Consider the following 18593-nt stretch of genomic DNA (forward strand, 5'->3'; position numbering starts at 1 on the left):
CTGCCTGAAGAACCTTTCTCCCAAAAATAGCCTCCGAAGAAGCAAAAGTGTCAAATTTGTAAAATTTGGAAAAAGTATGAAGCGAAGACCAAGTTGCAGCCTTGCAAATCTGTTCAACAGAGGCCTCATTCTTAAAGGCCCAAGTGGAAGCCACAGCTCTAGTGGAGTGAGCTGTAATTCTTTCAGGAGGCTGCTGTCCAGCAGTCTCATAGGCTAAACGTATTATGCTACGAAGCCAAAAAGAGAGAGAGGTAGCAGAAGCTTTTTGACCTCTCCTCTGTCCAGAATAAACGACAAACAGGGAAGAAGTTTGGCGAAAATCTTTAGTTGCCTGCAAGTAGAACTTGAGGGCACGAACTACATCCAGATTGTGTAGAAGACGTTCCTTCTTTGAAGAAGGATTTGGACACAAGGATGGAACAACAATCTCTTGATTGATATTCCTGTTAGTGACTACCTTAGGTAAGAACCCAGGTTTAGTACGCAGAACTACCTTGTCTGAGTGAAAAATCAGATAAGGAGAATCACAATGTAAGGCTGATAACTCAGAGACTCTTCGAGCCGAGGAAATAGCCATTAAAAACAGAACTTTCCAAGATAACAATTTTATATCAATGGAATGAAGGGGTTCAAACGGAACACCCTGTAAAACGTTAAGAACTAAGTTTAAACTCCATGGCGGAGCAACAGCTTTAAACACAGGCTTGATCCTAGCTAAAGCCTGACAAAAGGCCTGGACGTCTGGATTTTCTGACAGACGCCTGTGTAACAAGATGGACAGAGCTGAAATCTGTCCCTTTAATGAACTAGCTGATAGACCCTTTTCTAAACCTTCTTGTAGAAAGGACAATATCCTAGCGATCCTAACCTTACTCCAGGAGTAACCTTTGGATTCGCACCAGTATAGGTATTTACGCCATATTTTATGGTAAATCCTTCTGGTAACAGGCTTCCTAGCCTGTATCAGGGTATCAATAACCGACTCAGAAAAACCACGTTTTGATAAAATCAAGCGTTCAATTTCCAAGCAGTCAGCTTCAGAGAAGTTAGATTTTGATGTTTGAATGGACCCTGTATCAGAAGGTCCTGTCTTAGAGGTAGAGACCAAGGCGGACAGGATGACATGTCCACTAGATCTGCATACCAAGTCCTGCGTGGCCATGCAGGCGCTATTAGAATCACTGATGCTCTCTCCTGTTTGATTTTGGCAATCAATCGAGGAAGCAGCGGGAAGGGTGGAAACACATAAGCCATCCCGAAGTTCCAAGGTGCTGTCAAAGCATCTATCAGAACCGCTCCCGGATCCCTGGATCTGGACCCGTAGAGAGGAAGTTTGGCGTTCTGGCGAGACGCCATGAGATCTATCTCTGGTTTGCCCCAACGTCGAAGTATTTGGGCAAAGACCTCCGGATGAAGTTCCCACTCCCCCGGATGAAAAGTCTGGCGACTCAAGAAATCCGCCTCCCAGTTCTCCACTCCCGGGATGTGGATTGCTGACAGGTGGCAAGAGTGATACTCTGCCCAGCGAATTATCTTTGATACTTCCATCATTGCTAGGGAGCTTCTTGTCCCTCCCTGATGGTTGATGTAAGCTACAGTCGTGATGTTGTCCGACTGAAACCTGATGAACCCCCGAGTTGTTAATTGGGGCCAAGCCAGAAGGGCATTGAGAACTGCTCTCAATTCCAGGATGTTTATTGGAAGGAGACTCTCCTCCTGATTCCATAGTCCCTGAGCCTTCAGAGAATTCCAGACAGCGCCCCAACCTAGTAGGCTGGCGTCTGTTGTTACAATTGTCCAGTCTGGCCTGCTGAATGGCATCCCCCTGGACAGGTGTGGCCGATAAAGCCACCATAGAAGAGAATTTCTGGTCTCTTGATTCAGATTCAGAGTAGGGGACAAATCTGAGTAATCCCCATTCCACTGACTTAGCATGCACAATTGCAGCGGTCTGAGGTGTAGGCGTGCAAAAGGTACTATGTCCATTGCCGCTACCATTAAGCCGATCACCTCCATGCATTGAGCTACTGACGGGTGTTGAATGGAATGAAGGACACGTCATGCATTTTGAAGCTTTGTTAACCTGTCTTCTGTCAGGTAAATCTTCATTTCTACAGAATCTATAAGAGTCCCCAAGAATGGAACTCTTGTGAGAGGAAAAAGAGAACTCTTCTTTTCGTTCACTTTCCATCCATGCGACCTTAGAAATGCCAGAACTAACTCTGTATGAGACTTGGCAGTTTGAAAGCTTGAAGCTTGTATTAGAATGTCGTCTAGGTACGGAGCTACCGAAATCCCTCGCGGTCTTAGTACCGCCAGAAGGGCACCCAGAACCTTTGTGAAGATTCTTGGAGCCGTAGCCAATCCGAATGGAAGAGCTACAAACTGGTAGTGCCTGTCTAAGAAGGCAAACCTTAGATACCGGTGATGATCTTTGTGAATCGGTATGTGAAGGTAAGCATCTTTTAAATCCACTGTGGTCATGTACTGACCCTTTTGGATCATGGGTAAGATTGTCCGAATAGTTTCCATTTTGAACGATGGAACTCTTAGGAATTTGTTTAGAATCTTTAAATCTAAGATTGGCCTGAAAGTTCCCTCTTTTTTGGGAACCACAAACAGGTTTGAGTAGAACCCTTGTCCTTGTTCCGACCGCGGAACCGGATGGATCACTCCCATTAATAACAGATCTTGTACACAGCGTAGAAACGCTTCTTTCTTTATCTGGTTTGTTGACAACCTTGACAGATGAAATCTCCCTCTTGGGGGAGATAATTTGAAGTCTAGAAGGTATCCCTGAGATATGATCTCTAGCGCCCAGGGATCCTGAACATCTCTTGCCCAGGCCTGGGCGAAGAGAGAAAGTCTGCCCCCCACTAGATCCGGTCCCGGATCGGGGGCTCTCGGTTCATGCTGTCTTTGGGGCAGCAGCAGGTTTCCTGGCCTGCTTGCTCTTGTTCCAGGACTGGTTAGGCTTCCAGCCTTGCCTGTAACGAGCAACAGCTCCCTCCTGTTTTGGTGCAGTGGAGGTTGATGCTGCTCCTGTTTTGAAATTCCGAAAGGGACGAAAATTAGACTGTCTAGCCTTAGCTTTGGCTTTGTCTTGAGGTAGGGCGTGGCCCTTACCTCCTGTATGTCAGCGATAATTTCTTTCAAACCGGGCCCAAATAAAGACTGCCCCTTGAAAGGTATATTAAGTAATTTGGACTTAGAAGTAACATCAGCTGACCAGGATTTTAGCCACAGCGCCCTACGTGCCTGTATGGCGAATCCTGAGTTCTTAGCCGTAAGTTTGGTTAAATGTACTACGGCCTCCGAAATGAATGAATTAGCTAGTTTAAGGACTCTAAGCCTGTCCGTAATGTCGTCTAGCGTAGATGAACTAAGGTTCTCTTCCAGAGACTCAATCCAAAATGCTGCCGCAGCCGTAATCGGCGCGATACATGCAAGGGGTTGCAATATAAAACCTTGTTGAACAAACATTTTCTTAAGGTAACCCTCTAATTTTTTATCCATTGGATCTGAAAAAGCACAGCTATCCTCCACCGGGATAGTGGTACGCTTAGCTAAAGTAGAAACTGCTCCCTCCACCTTAGGGACCGTTTGCCATAAGTCCCGAGTGGTGGTGTCTATTGGAAACATCTTTCTAAATATTGGAGGGGGTGAAAACGGCACACCGGGTCTATCCCACTCCTTAGTAACAATTTCAGTTAGTCTCTTAGGTATAGGAAAAACGTCAGTACTCGCCGGTACCGCAAAGTATTTATCCAACCTACACAGTTTCTCTGGTATTGCAACGGTGTTACAATCATTGAGAGCTGCTAAGACCTCCCCTAGTAATACACGGAGGTTCTCCAATTTAAATTTAAAATTTGAAATATCTGAATCCAATCTGTTTTGGATCAGAACCGTCACCTACAGAATGAAGCTCTCCGTCCTCATGCTCTGCAAGCTGTGACGCAGTATCAGACATGGCCCTAGTATTGTCAGCGCACTCTGTTCTCACCCCAGAGTGATCACGCTTGCCTCTTAGTTCTGGTAATTTAGACAAAACTTCAGTCATAACAGTAACCATATCTTGTAATGTTATCTGTAATGGCCGCCCAGATGTACTAGGCGCCATAATATCACGCACCTCCCGGGCGGGAGATGCAGGTACTGCCGCGTGAGGCGAGTTAGTCGGCATAACTCTCCCCTCGCTGTTTGGTGAAATTTGTTCAAATTGTACAGATTGACTTTTATTTAAAGTAGCATCAATACAGTTAGTACATAAATTTCTATTGGGCTCCACCTTGGCATTGGAACAAATGACACAGATATCTTCCTCTGAGTCAGACATGTTTAACACACTAGCAATAAACTTGCAACTTGGTTATAATCTTTTTTAGCAAAAACGTACTGTGCCTCAAAGAGGTACTAAACGATTAAATGATTAAATGACAGTTGAAATAATGAACTGAAAAACAGTTATAGCATCAAACTTTAAAACAACACAACTTTTAGCAAAGGTTTGTTCCCATTAGAAAAATAACAATAATTAAATTTGACATAAAAATTACAGAGCAACGTTTTTATTCACAGTCAATATAAAATTCTCACAGCTCTGCTGAGAGAATCTACCTCCCTCTAAAGAAGTTTGAAGACCCCTGAGATCTGTCAGAGATGAACCGGATCATGCAGGAAATATAAGAGTAACTGACTGGAATTTTTTGATGCGTAGCAAAGAGCGCCAAAAACGGCCCCTCCCCCTCACACACAGCAGTGAAGAGAAACGAAACTGTCATAATTAAAACCAAACAACTGCCAAGTGGAAAATAATGCCCAAATATTTATTCACTCAGTACCTCAGAAATGTAAACGATTCTACATTCCAGCAAAAACGTTTAACATGATAAATACTTATTAAAAGGATTAGTGACTTTTAACAGAGTAGTTCCGGTGAATACCATCCCCAGAATACTGAAGTGTATACATACATGACATTATAACGGTATGGCAGGATTTTCTCATCAATTCCATTCAGAAAATAAAAACTGCTACATACCTCAATGCAGATTCATCTGCCCGCTGTCCCCTGATCTGAAGCTTTTACCTCCCTCAGATGGCCGAGAACAGCAATATGATCTTAACTACTCCGGTTAAAATCATAGTAAAAAACTCTGGTAGATTCTTCCTCAAACTCTGCCAGAGAAGTAATAACACGCTCCGGTGCTATTGTAAAATAACAAACTTTTGATTGAAGTCATAAAAACTAAGTATAATCACCATAGTCCTCTCACACAATCCTATCTAGTCGTTGGGTGCAAGAGAATGACTGGGACTGACGTAGAGGGGAGGAGCTATATGCAGCTCTGCTGGGTGAATCCTCTTGCATTTCCTGTTGGGGAGGAGTTATATCCCAGAAGTAATGATGACCCGTGGACTGATCACACATAACAGAAGAAATTATTTTTATTAGATGGTGTTATTATGATTGTAACTGTACTATGTAATGTATTTTTGATGTGTTTTGCGACACTATTTTGTTTCACGAAACAGTTAATCAGAGCTCTGAGGTCTTGCTAACCAGACGTGCGTTAACTTCAATTGCGCTCAAGCGATCGCGTTTACTTTCAACTTGTAATATGAGTGAAAAATCAGACAAGTGCAAATAGCTGTGATAAATCCCTTATCTCTCACATGTAACAGTAACCGCTCCGCTCGAAATCTTGCCCAAAATGTTTTAAAGAACAAGAGCTCCAATTATGACCCTGAGGATGCAGCTTAGGAGCCCTTGTGGTGCAGGTTCGCTCATGTAAGCTTGTAACTTCTAATTAAGATAAAACATTCTTTAGCGTTCTGCGGTGGCGGAATTAGAACATTCTGGATTTATTCATCTGGGATGACTGACAAACTCTGCTCTCATGCAATTGGTGGCGCGGACAGTAGGGGTGGGACTACACAAGCAGTTGGTTGTGCAATCAGAAGTTCTGGCAGGGTATGCTGCCTCTCTCCTGTGAACATGAGCGGACAGGTTCCCAGCCGGTAGCCCATTTTATTAATTTATCTTTTTTCCTACATACACACACACACATATATATATATCTCTTTGGAACCTTGCACTCAACGCCAAGTAAATAAATATAAAAAAAAAAGAAATGCCAGGGTGTAATATTATTAGGCAAATAAACCCTCAAAGATGCATTCACTGATCTTCAAAAAGCTAAAAAATTATTTTATTTTAAAAAGTGTAACACATCATTACAAAGTGACTTTTCATGGCCTATTAGCCCCTAAAACGTGGCTAACATGGGTTAATCATTATTCAAATACACAAACGATTTAATTCTGACTTAGGTATGGCTTTTCCTCTCTATAATTCAAAACAGTGTTTTTTGCTAAATCACAATCTCGATGGCTGTTTATAGAGTGCTTGGTGCACACTAAGGGGTCAATTTATTATTGTGCGAATGGACATGATACAATGTAGCGTATCATGTCTGCCGCATATCGATAAATGCCGACAGCATACACTGTCGGCATTTATCATTGCACCAGCAGTTCTTGTGAACTGCTGGTGCAATACTGCCCCCTGCAGATTCGGTGTCAATCAACCCGATCGCATTCTATCGGGTTGATTTCTCTCCGCCGCCTTCAGGGCAGACGGACAGGTTATGGAGCAGCGGGTCTTTAGAACACGGGGCATCAAGCTCCGTATGGAGCTTGATAAATTGACCCCTAGGAATAGAAGCTATTGTAAGGCTGTTATAGTAACATAGGGTCAATACAGAAAGCTAGAATAAGGCAATATATGTGTATATAGGTTTATGCAAATGATTCTGTTATAAACGATTGGTATGTGAAAATTAAATGATTTTTTACAATTTAATGTAACAATTTAATTTTGAGTATGTTTGTGTTAAGTGTAGACAAACGAAGCTATTACCTGAATGATGGCGTGAAAGAAACAAATTCCAAATACAATTTTCCTCCAATTAGCCCCAAGATCATGGTTTTCAAAGAAATCTGGAGTAAGTTCTGTAAACGCACGCCGAATATTAGCACGGAGACCTTTTGGTGGCTCATTAGTAACCTGCAAAAAATAATTAAACATTGATTTGGCTTCATAATATAATTTATCACATTTTAACATTTGTGCTAGCTTTATAACAAGTGATAAATAATTATAAGGTTTTTTTTATCATTCATTTTGCTTTTTTTTGGGGGGGGGGGGTCCGCACTAATTTCATTCTAGCTGCTAAACCTTTTAAGAGAAGTGTAAATTGATTAACCCATCTAGGAACGGATCATGTTATAGTTGCTAATTTAACATCTTTCTGGACTTTAGAGTTGGATGAACAGATTCTGACAATTAAAAATTAGACTTTGGAGCAACATGGAAAACACAATTTGGCAGTTCTTATCTGAACTGATCTGATGCCTATCAATCTAACTAGTGCACAATAGCATACTTACCAATCAGCAACTAACAATGTTCAGATTAGTATCTGCTGGTGTTTTAGAGATGTTAGTCTATCAGTAAAAGTGGCTTACACAGTCCTTTTTAACACTCTGCATTGCAAAGTTTAAATCGTTATTGTTTAAAAAGATAGATAATGCTTTCACTACCCATTTCCCAGCTTTGCACAACCAACATTGTTATATTAATATACTTTATAACATTTAAACTTCTAAATTTCTGCCTGTTTCTAAGCCACTGCAGACAGCCTCTTATCACATGATTTTTTAATTAGCTCTACACAACAGGATACTGCTAATTCATGTGTGCCATATAGAAAACATTGTGCTCTCTCCCGTGGGAGTTGTGCCTAACACAGCATTAATTGGCTAAATTGCAAGTCAATAGATAATAAATAAAGAGGCATGTGGTCAGGGGACTGTCAAAAGAGGCTTAGATACAAGGTAATCACAGAGGTTAAAAGTATATTAATATAACCACGCTGGCTGTGCAAAACTGGGGAATGGGTAATAAAGGGATTATCTATCTTTTTAAACAATACCAATTTTGGAGTAGACTGCCCCTTTAAGTGTCAATTGTCTAGAAAGCATACTGCACATTTATGCAGTATATTACATTTTAAAATGATTACGCAGCTTTATGAAAACATACACCGAGATTACGAGTTTGGCGTTAGCCTTAAAAAGCAGCGTTGAGAGGTCCCAACGCTGCTTTTTAACGCCCGCTGGTATTACGAGTCAAGCAGGAAAGGGTCTACCGCTCACTTTTCTTCCGCGACTCGAGGCTACCGCAAATCTCCTTACGTCAATTGCGTATCCTATCATTTTAATGGATTTGCCTAAACGCTGGTATTACGAGTCTTGGTAACTATTGTACCTAGTTAAAATAAATACAAAGTTCCCTGTAAAATAAATATAAATCCTAAGATAGCTACAATGTAACTATTAGTTATATTGTAGCTAGCTTAGGGTTTATTTTACAGGTAAGTATTTAGTTTAAATAGGATTAATTTATTTAATTATGTTAAATTTATTTCGTTGTATTTAAATTATATTTAAGTTAGGGGGGGTTAGACTTAGGGTTAGACTTAGGGGGTTAATAAATTTAATATAGTAGCGGCGACATTGGGGTCGGAAGATTAGGGGTTAATACATTTAATATAGTTGCGGCGACGTTGGGGGGGCAGATTAGGGGTTAATAACTATAATGTAGGTGGAGGCGATGTTGGGGGCAGTAGATTAGGGGTTCATAGGGATAATATAGGTGGCGGCGGTGTCCGGAGTGGCAGATTAGGGGTAAATAATATAATGTAGGTGTCGGTGATAGCGGGTGCAGCAGATTAGGGGTTAATAAGTGTAAGATTAGGGGTGTTTAGACTCGGGGTTCATGTTAGGGTGTTAGGTGTAGACATAAATTTTATTTCCCCATAGGAAACAATGGAGCTGCGTTAGGAGCTGAACTCTGCTTTTTTCAGGTGTTTGTTTTTTTTCAGCCAGCTCAGCCCCATTGTTTCCTATGGGGAAATCGTGCATGAGCACGTTAGCCAGCTCACCGCTGACTTAAGCAACGCTGGTATTGAGGTGAAATTTGGAGCTAAATTCTGCTCTACGCTCACCTTTTTGCGGCTAACGCCAGGTTTAAAAAAACCTGTAATACCAGCGTTGTCTTAAAGGAGCGGTGGGAAAAAACTGTGAGTTAGCAATGCACCCCTGTTACCCGCAAAACTCGTAATCTCGGTGATAGTTTCTTAAACAGCTGAAAGAAAAAAACGTCAGCATAATACCACATATGTGTAGATAGCTCATCATCAATTAACTAGTTAAATCTGGTTTCTTGGAGGTCAAGTGATTTCTTAGTGGACTAATATACATAATAAACACATTGGACATGCCATTACTTTCACTATTGTTTATGAAAGTACAACAAAAAAGCAACACTAAAGCAAGGGGTCTTGATCTCAAAAGGTTATTATGTTATTTGAAAGCACATCTTTACATAAAGGATACTATATTCATGGAAAAAAATCCCATTAGATACGGTAGGAATAAATACTGTAGGGAAATCAAGGATGTCTGGGACAGGTATAAAGATGTCTTCAGAATAAATAAAGCTTAAACTTTAGAATGAAATTTGAGTAGACTTGATGAGTTTTAATTCTCATGTATCAATAAAACATAATTTAATCTTATCTAATAAATTCCTTAATTTCTTGGTGGTGAGAGTCCACAATTCCTTACTGTTGGGAATTCATCACCTGACCACCAGGAGGAGGCAAAGAAACCCTACACAAGAGCTTTAATATCCTCCCTACTTCCCTGACCTTCCTACTATTATGTATAGCCAAGAATAGGAGGAAGAAGTAAAAAATATAGTAGGGTAAAGAGGTGCAAACTAGAACTGCCTAGGAAAAACGGGCAGGCTCGTTGACTCTCACCACCAAAAAAGAAAGGAATTTATCAGGTAAGAAGAAATTGTTATCTTTCTTAAGGTCGTGAAAGTCCATGATTCCTTACTGTTGGGAACTAATACCCAAACTGTGGAGTCCACAAAAAAATGGGTGGGACAAAAAAGAAAAGGAAAGACAGGCACCTATTTACCAGGAACCACAGCCTGAAGGACCTCCTGTCAAAAGCTGCTTAGCCTAAGCAACTTGAAATGATAAAATTTAGTGAAAGTGTGTAAAGACGACCATGTTGCAGCCTTGCAAATTTGTTCTACTGATGCCTAATTCTTGGAAGCCCAAGAAGTAGACAAAGAACAAGTTGAATGAGCTGTAATACGTAAAGGTGGTGACTGTCCCAGCTCCAAGTAAGCTCTAGGATTTAAACTCTTCAATTATGATGCTAAAGTAACAGAAGTTGCCTTCTTGCCCTTACATTTACCAGAAAACAAATTAACTGGAATACTGTCTTTAGTGGCCTATAGATAAACTTTAACCCCCTGACTACATCCAGATTGTGTAATAATCTCTCCTCCAAAAATTTTGGATTAGTACATAAGGAAGGAACCACCATTTCCTGTTTAATATTCTATGAAGAAACCCCCTTAGGTAAAAAAAAAAACTGGGCAAGGTATGTAAAACTGCTTTGTCTTGATAAAATACCAGATACGGAGAATCACAAGAAAGAGCAGACAACTCAAATACTCTCCTAGCTGAGGAAATAGCTAATAGAAACAAAAGTTTCCAGGATAACAACTTTAGATCCAACGTAAGCATATGTTCAAATGGAGACCAAGTTCAAACTCTATGGAGGAGAAATAGGCTTGATAAGAGGTCTGAGTCTAACCAAGGCCTGAACAAATGCTTAAATATTTGGAAGTTCTTTGTGCAATATAACTTTAGAGTGCTGACTAATAGACCCTTATCTAAGCCATCTAAAATAAATTGTAACATTTGAGGAAACACCTTCCACACCTTGCGGTAAATCTTTGTGGTGACTGGTTTGCAAGTCTGAGTCAAAGTATCCAGAGAAATATCTGTGGGAAAGAACTAAGCGTTCAATCTCCAAGCAGTCAAATTGAGAGATTGAAGATTTTGGTAAAATAACAGATCTGGATGTCTAGATTTTGAGGGAGACGCCAAAGAGTGCTGGACATCTAAACCAGATCTGCATACCACATCCTGCGAGCCAAGCAGAATCTAGCAAGATTGCTGAACTTCGTTCCTGTTTGATCCGAGCAATCACCCTCAAGAGGAAGTACAATCTGTGAAAACACACACCACAGAACTTCTGGAGCATCTATCAATTCCATTTGAGGATCTCTCAACCTTGACCCATATTTGGGGAGTTTTGTGATTCAGGAGGGATGCCTTCAAGTTGATCTCATGGAGATACAAGCAGCACACCAACTGATTGAAAATCTTCAGATGGAGGAACCATTCCCCAGAGTGAAGAATCTGACAACTCAGGTAATCCACTTCCCAATTGTTGACCCAGGGACTGTAAATCTCTGAGATTGTACAGTCATTCTGCCAAATTCAATATGCAAGAAACCTCCTTCATTGCTAGAGCGCTGCGAGTACCACCCTGATGATTGATATAGGCTACTGCCGTAATGTTGTCAGACTGAAAACGATTGAATGGAACAGAAGAGCCAAAGCCTGAAGAGCTCTGAAGATCGCAAGATATTTATTGGTAACCTTACCTCATGAGAAGACCAAACTCCCCATACTGCATCCATACTGCACCCCAACCCAAAAGGCTGGTGTTCGTGGTAATTATTTCCCATGACGGACAAAGAAAGACCATCCCCAAAGATATTGGAATGAAGGATATCCACCAGGAAAGAGACTTTTTGACTGAAGAGATGGATTAAGTGGGACAGATTGGTGTGGTCTCCATTCCACTGCCTTAGAATGCACAGTTGGAGTGGGCAAAAATGAACGGAATGGCGTCTGATGCTGCCACCATCAGACCCACTACCTCCATGCACCGAGCTAGAGAACCCTGCGATAGGGACTGTAAATTCTGACAAGCATATTGAAGTTTGAGATTTTGCTGATCAGTCAAAACAGTTGCTATGAGATTGAGTCTATGATCACTCCCAGAAAGGAATCCCTTTTTTACGTGGGGGTCAGTGAGCCCTTTTCAACTTTGACCTTTCAGCCATGACTGCGAAGAAACCAGAGTCGTTTATCTGTATGAGCAGTCGTTAAAGGTAAAGAAGGCGCTTGAACAAAAATATTGTCCAAGCTAGGAGACACGGCTATCCCCTGAGCTATGACAATGGACAGAGGAGTGCCTAGAACTTTTGATAAAAGTCCTGGAAGCTGTAGTAAGACAATAGGGAATAGCTACAAACTGATAATGTCTGCCCAGAAATACAAAGCAAAGGAACTGGTGATGTTCTGTTGTCGATAGGAATGTGCAAATAAGCATCATTCAAGTCTATAGTTGACCTTGGAGCAAAAAAGGGGGGAATAGATAGGATAGTTTACATCTTGAAAGAGGGCATTCCTCAAGAATTTGTTTAAGGTCTTCAGATCTAGAATTGGTCTGACTGTTCCATCCTTTCTTGGGACTATAAAAAGAGGTGTAATAGAATCCCCTCCCGGCTTTCTGACATGGGAACAGGAACTATTACTCCCATGTCCTCCAGATCCTGAACACACTGAAGGAATGCCACTATTTCTCTGATCTCTTTGAGACATAAGACAGAAGAAACCTCTCTCGAGCAGGCAGCATCTAAAAACCTATTCTGTAACCCTGAGAAACAATTTCCATTACCCATGGATGATGAAAAGACTGGGACCAGGCCTTCTGAAAAGGCTTAACCTGCACCCTACCAGCAACGAGTCTGCGACAGGGGCTGTACCTTCATGAAGATTTTGTATTAGAAGGGGACTTCTTGTTTTTGTTTGGATTTACTCCAGACTGGATTGGGCTTCAAGGTGGGCTTCGAAGAATCTGGTTTCTGAAAGAAAGATTTCTGATTCCTGGATTGGCGAAAGGAGTGATACCGGTTGCCAGATTTACCCTTAGCTCTAGATCTTTTTAATCCTGGGGTAAAAAGGCTCTCTTGGCACCCATTACCATGGAAAGGATAGAATTCAAGCTGGGACTAATAAAATATTTCCCTTTAAAGCTAACATTAAAAGTTTTGACTTTGACACTGTCAGCAAACCACGATTTCAACCATAGGACCCTTCTAGCGAGAACAGCTAGAGGTGTATTCTTTACATTGATGCAAATAATTTAAATGATCGCATCACAAATAAAGGACTGTGCTAACCGCAAACAGTGAATGCGTCCTTAAATATCCTCTAAAGATGATTCTTCTGAAACTAACTCTGACAAGGAATCGCACCAAAGAGATGCTGCTCCTGCAACACAAGCAATACCCCAGAGCATGTTGAAATAACAGAGCTCCCTGCAGGAAGGCCCTCCAGAGAAAGCTTTCCAGCTTTGTATGCATAGGCTCTCTGAAAGAAGTGCGATCGTCCAGAGGAATCATGGTTCATCTAGCTAAGGTAGAAATAGCTCTGTCCCACCTTAGGAATTGTTTCCCAAAGTTCCAAATTAAACTATAAATTAGGAGAATAAGTAAACAGAACTCCAGGTTTGTTCAATTGCTTGGAAATAATTTCTGTGACCAATACTGGAACAGAAAAAACTTTAACTGACTTAGTGTTATCCTCAACAGGTTTAGGATCCTGAACCCTAAGGTCTTCCAAAACTTCCCTAAGAAAGGAACGTAGATGTTCAAGCTTAAACTGAAAGTTAACCTCCTCAGGTTCCTGATCTGAATTTAAGGATAATTCCTCTGAAGACAGTTCCCCCTAAGGTTTCAGATAACTGAACTGGCTTGGTAACCGTAGAAACCGCAAATACCTAACCTTTAATAGAGGAACTAGAGCAAATACATTTATGTTTACACTAACTTGAAAACAGCATAATGGAAAATACCTCAGAAATAGCAGACTAAGTGATCCTTAAAACTTGGGGAAAAATAACGCCACCCTGTGTAGTATACACAGGAAGAGGCCAAATGGATTGACAGTATTAGGATTAGACAACTGAAACTGTAAAACAGAATTTAGGCAAGGGCTGTAAAGTTGAGCTGGAGGACAGACAGTAACCAGCATACACTTGTTAGCTGAAAAAAGAAAATCTCCGAATCTACCGTCTAGCGAGGGAATGGGGAACCTTGGCCTTACAGATGTTTCAGAACTACATTTCCCATGATGCTCAACTGGATTTCAGAGTGCCTAAGCATCATGGGTAATGTTGTTCTGAAACATCAGGAGGGCCAAGGTTCTCCATCCCTGCTCTAGCAGGTTTAATGCTGCAGAGGCAGTCCCAGTCTGATCCATATTAGAATGATACAGTACAAGACGTACAGAATCAAGAATGAACCCAATATAAACTGCCTGCAAGTCACCTATAATATTAAAAGTGTACTGAACACTAGACATGTGCATTCGTTTTTGGACGAATCAAATAAAAACAACGAAAATGGCATTTTCATTATATTCTTTGATTTACCGAAAACAAAAACAGCCGAAAAAGAAAAACACAAACAAAAATACTTTATTTTATTTTAAATTTTTGTTTTTTGTTTTCAGGTTGGTGGATGCTGTTTTACATTGACAGTTTTTCTCAGCCTATCAGTGGAAGCCTGTGACGTTTTCTAGAAAACCAGCATTCTTAGGGGGAGGGAGAGAAGACAAAGAGTATTTAACTTATTGCAGAGCTGCTCAGAGGCTCAGATCTGTGGAAGAACTGGAGGAGGGCTATGGCCAAAACACATCTGGTGGTTTTGTCACAGTAGCATTATGCATAGCAATTCTGGCGGTACTGCTACTTTTTTTAAGTGGGTCAGTCACACATAATGTTTGTGTAACACTGGCGCGAAGGTTGGTGAACCAAACAATTGAAACAGACTGCAGCTACGGATGTTTTTGTGGCTCCTTTGGTAGCTGGGGAAGGAAAGGGACTGTGGCTGTTTTTTTTCCAGAGAAAGTTGTATTTAGCTGTCACGATACGCAAGAGGAAAATAAATACTATTTGGCAGACTTAGAACTCTGTAATGAAATCATAAAAGAAAAATTTAAAGCAAGACGTGGAGAACTTATCTATGGGGGACATGTATTCAAACTGCGTACTGTAGTGTTACCACTAGTACTGATCATAGGCTCTCAACAACTTTACTAATTAATTGCAAACACAGAGATTATTTCTGTGCATTTTTGGTTTTTGGTTTTCTAATTAAAAAGAAATGGTTGCTGCCAGCACAAACTTTTTTAAAATAGCATAACTAACTGCAAAAAAATTAACTGAGTGCAGCTTCAGAACAGACTCAGTAAACAACTGGAAAAGTACAATAAAACTTATAGAGCAAAGCCAGCAGCCGCTTAGTTATGCAACAAAGAGTGAATTAATTTTTTTAATTAAGGTGGGCATGTGTGAGTGAGAGAGTGTTGCGGTGAGTAAAAATGGTTGTTGGTTGACGCAATACCATGGTTGTTACTGACACTGCAAGAGTAAAACCAAATTGCGCTAATTCAACCGATAAGTAAAATGAGTAATGTATGTATCTTACTGGAGTGTATATTTGTTGTATTTGTTCTTTGCTTTAATCATTTGTAACCTAAATAGAAAGTGATTATTAAAGGGGCATGAAACCCCTAATTTTAATTTCCTGATTCAGATATGACATACATTTTTAACCAACTTTCCAATTTACTTCTATTATCAGCTTTGCTTATTTTTTTAGTATCTTTTATTGAAGGAGCAGCAATTCAACTACTGGGAGCTAGCTGAACACACTGGTAATCCCAATGACAAGAGGCATATATGTGCAGCCACCAATCAGCAGCTAGCTCCCTCCTAGATATGCTTTTCAACAAAGGAATACCAAGTAAAATAAATAATAGAAGTAAATTGAAAAGTTGTTTAAAATGACATACTTCTCAATCTGAATCATAAAAGAAACATTTTTGGGTTTCATGTCCCTTTAACAAAAGCCCTGACTATCCCGGCGGAGAAGGCTATGAGAAATGCAACCAGAGCAAACATTTGTTACATGCTGAAGCCGTGGATATCTTGAAAGGAAGAGGTGGAAGTTTGCACCAAAAATGCAGAGCAGCAGGAAAGATTTTGGCCTCTAGTTATTAAGGTCTGTCGGACCTGATCCGACAGTGTGGATCAGGTCCGACTGACCTCGCTGAATACGGCGAGCAATACGCTCGCCGTATTCAGCATTGCACCAGCAGCTCACAAGAACTGCTGGTGCAACCGCCGCCCCCTGCAGACTCGCGGCCAATGGGCCACCAGCAGGGGGGTGTCAATCAACCCGATCATACTCGATCGGGTTGATTTCCGGCGATGTCTGTCCGCCTGCTCAGAGCAGGCGGACAGGTTATGGAGCAGCGGTCTTTGTGACCGCTGCTTCACAACTGCTGTTCTGGCAAGTCTGAAGGACTCGCCAGAAACACGGGCCGTCAAGCTCCATCCAGAGCTTGATAACTAGAGGCCATTGAGGGCCTATTTACTGCACATCGATAAATGCCGACAGCATTTTTTTGCTTAATAAAAAGAAAAAGATTATGTCGGCATTTATCATTGCACCACCAGTTCTTGTGAACTGCTGGTGCAATGCCACCCCCTTCAGATTTGCTAGCAGGGGGTGTCAATCAACTTTATCGTATTCGATCGGGTTGACTTCTGTCCGCCGCCTCAGAGCAGACGAACAGGTAATGGAGCAGCGGCCTTCAAGCTCGCCGGAAACACAGGGCATCAAGCTCCGTACCGAGCTTGATAATTGACCCCATTAAACTCTTCTCTGCTCTGCACTTCCTCCTCACTGTGCGCTTAAACAAGAAGCCTGATACCTTCTTGCTGCTCCTGCCATAGCCTGTTACAGTGAGGAGCACTAAGAATAGCAGCCGCTATGAGCAACAGTATTTTTGAAGGGGCTGGAACCGAAATATACATTAGTGACTGCACCAAACACTACGTTATACTTAAAGGGACATAATACTTATATGCTAAATCACTTGAAAGTGATGCAGCATAACTGTAAAAATCTGACAGGAAAATATCACCTAAGCATGTCTATGTAAAAAAGAAATATATTTTACCTCAAAATTTCATCTGCTCACCAGAGTAAGTGTTCTGTAAAAAGTTATCTTTCAGTTACTGCCCAGCTGCAGGTAAAAATAAATAAAAAAAGAAGAATGAAGAGCAGCCAATCAGCGCCAGCAGTACTGAGGTCATGAACTGTTTTACTGTGATCTCAAGAGATTTCATAGTAAACTTCCTTAAACTGAATAGGGAAATAACATGAGTGTTATGAGGAGGCACGCTCCCTTGCAAGTCCCAGGACAGGCATACTGATTTGCTGCTTAAAGCCCTTTACAATTAGGGTGGACCATATTGCTGCTTTAAAAAGGGACACATATGAAAAATACATATGTCAGGGCTGTTTTCAGGGCTGTTTAAAGAAAATGTTTTGTATAAGAACCCTGACATATGTATTTTTCATATGTGTCCCTTTTTAAAGCGGGCAAATGGTTATCCTATTTACAATGGGATGTGAATACTTAGGACATTTTGAGTAAAATATCTTCTTTTTTACATAGAGATGTTCAGGTGATATTATCTAGTCAGATTTTTACAACTGTGCTGCATCACTTTCAAGTGTTTCAACATTTGGGAATCATGTCTATTTAATAAAGGTCTACTATCCAATGTTGTCACAATAAAACAAAAAACATGATAATTTTGAGGTAAAGCAGCTTGATAACAAATGCTGAACATCCCCTGTGCACAAACAGTTTACACTTCTGACAGTCTGCTGTAAAACCCAGCCCCAGTCAAGTATAAAGGCTGTCCAGCTGTGCCAACCTGCTGTGAAATGTCAATGGGAGTACATAGGAAATGTACCTTTTTGATAGCTTGTGAGTTGTGTGAGACATTTACTTACCCAGGCAATTGTTCCCCTCCAGTGTTTTTACTCAGATGTTAGTCCTAAGGATACAGTAGAGAGCAAATCCTGTACTGTAACTGAGGAAGGAGGATATTACTGAGGGAGTACAACTTCATGGCCAAAAGGAACTGTCCCAGCGACACCTGTGGCAGGCTTGTGCCCACTACTCCCACAAGTAGATTTACATTGCACAGCCAATACTCTCCTATGTCCCTCTCTTCCAAGTTTCATCTTATGAGGGAAAATGGGATTAATATCACTAAAATTCTTGAAGAAAAACCTGAGCGAGGCAAAGAAATACTGGGAAGCTCAGGAAAGTAGGAGGGATATTAAATCTCTTGGTGTAAGGTGTCTTTGCCTCCTCCTGGTAGCCAGGTGATGAATTCCCAACAGTAAGGCATCATGGACTCTCATCACCTTAAGAAAGAAATCTATGTTTCTATATTTTCATTAAGATATTTGAAAATGTGGGTGGGATTGGCTTTGATGAGTAATCCCTGTTGAGCAGCTGGAATCAAGACCAGACATGAATAGATTATGGGTTTTTTCTGGTAATTTTTTTTATTTTCCTATAATTTGTTACTTAAATCATCATATTAATTAATTTATATATATATAAGGACTTGACAGGCTCAGAAAAGTCAAAAATAGTGAGATATCTTGCAGAGGGATGCAGCACTCTTAAAATTGCAAAGCTTCTGAA

The 18593-nt window shown here is 40.9% G+C and overlaps 1 protein-coding gene across 1 annotated transcript in view; it reads right to left on the bottom strand.

The window, feature by feature from the left end:
* Positions 1 to 18593, bottom strand: part of LOC128644608 (dynein axonemal heavy chain 6-like) — a gene marked incomplete at its 5' end in the record, with an annotated part of 93388 nt that overhangs the window by 65330 nt on the left and 9465 nt on the right. Inside the window, 1 exon segment of the mRNA XM_053697153.1 lies at positions 6926 to 7072. Within this exon segment, the coding sequence (XP_053553128.1) occupies positions 6926 to 7072 (147 nt within the window).

This window comes from Bombina bombina, unplaced genomic scaffold (assembly GCF_027579735.1).
Source record: "Bombina bombina isolate aBomBom1 unplaced genomic scaffold, aBomBom1.pri scaffold_799, whole genome shotgun sequence".
Lineage (NCBI taxonomy): Eukaryota > Metazoa > Chordata > Amphibia > Anura > Bombinatoridae > Bombina > Bombina bombina.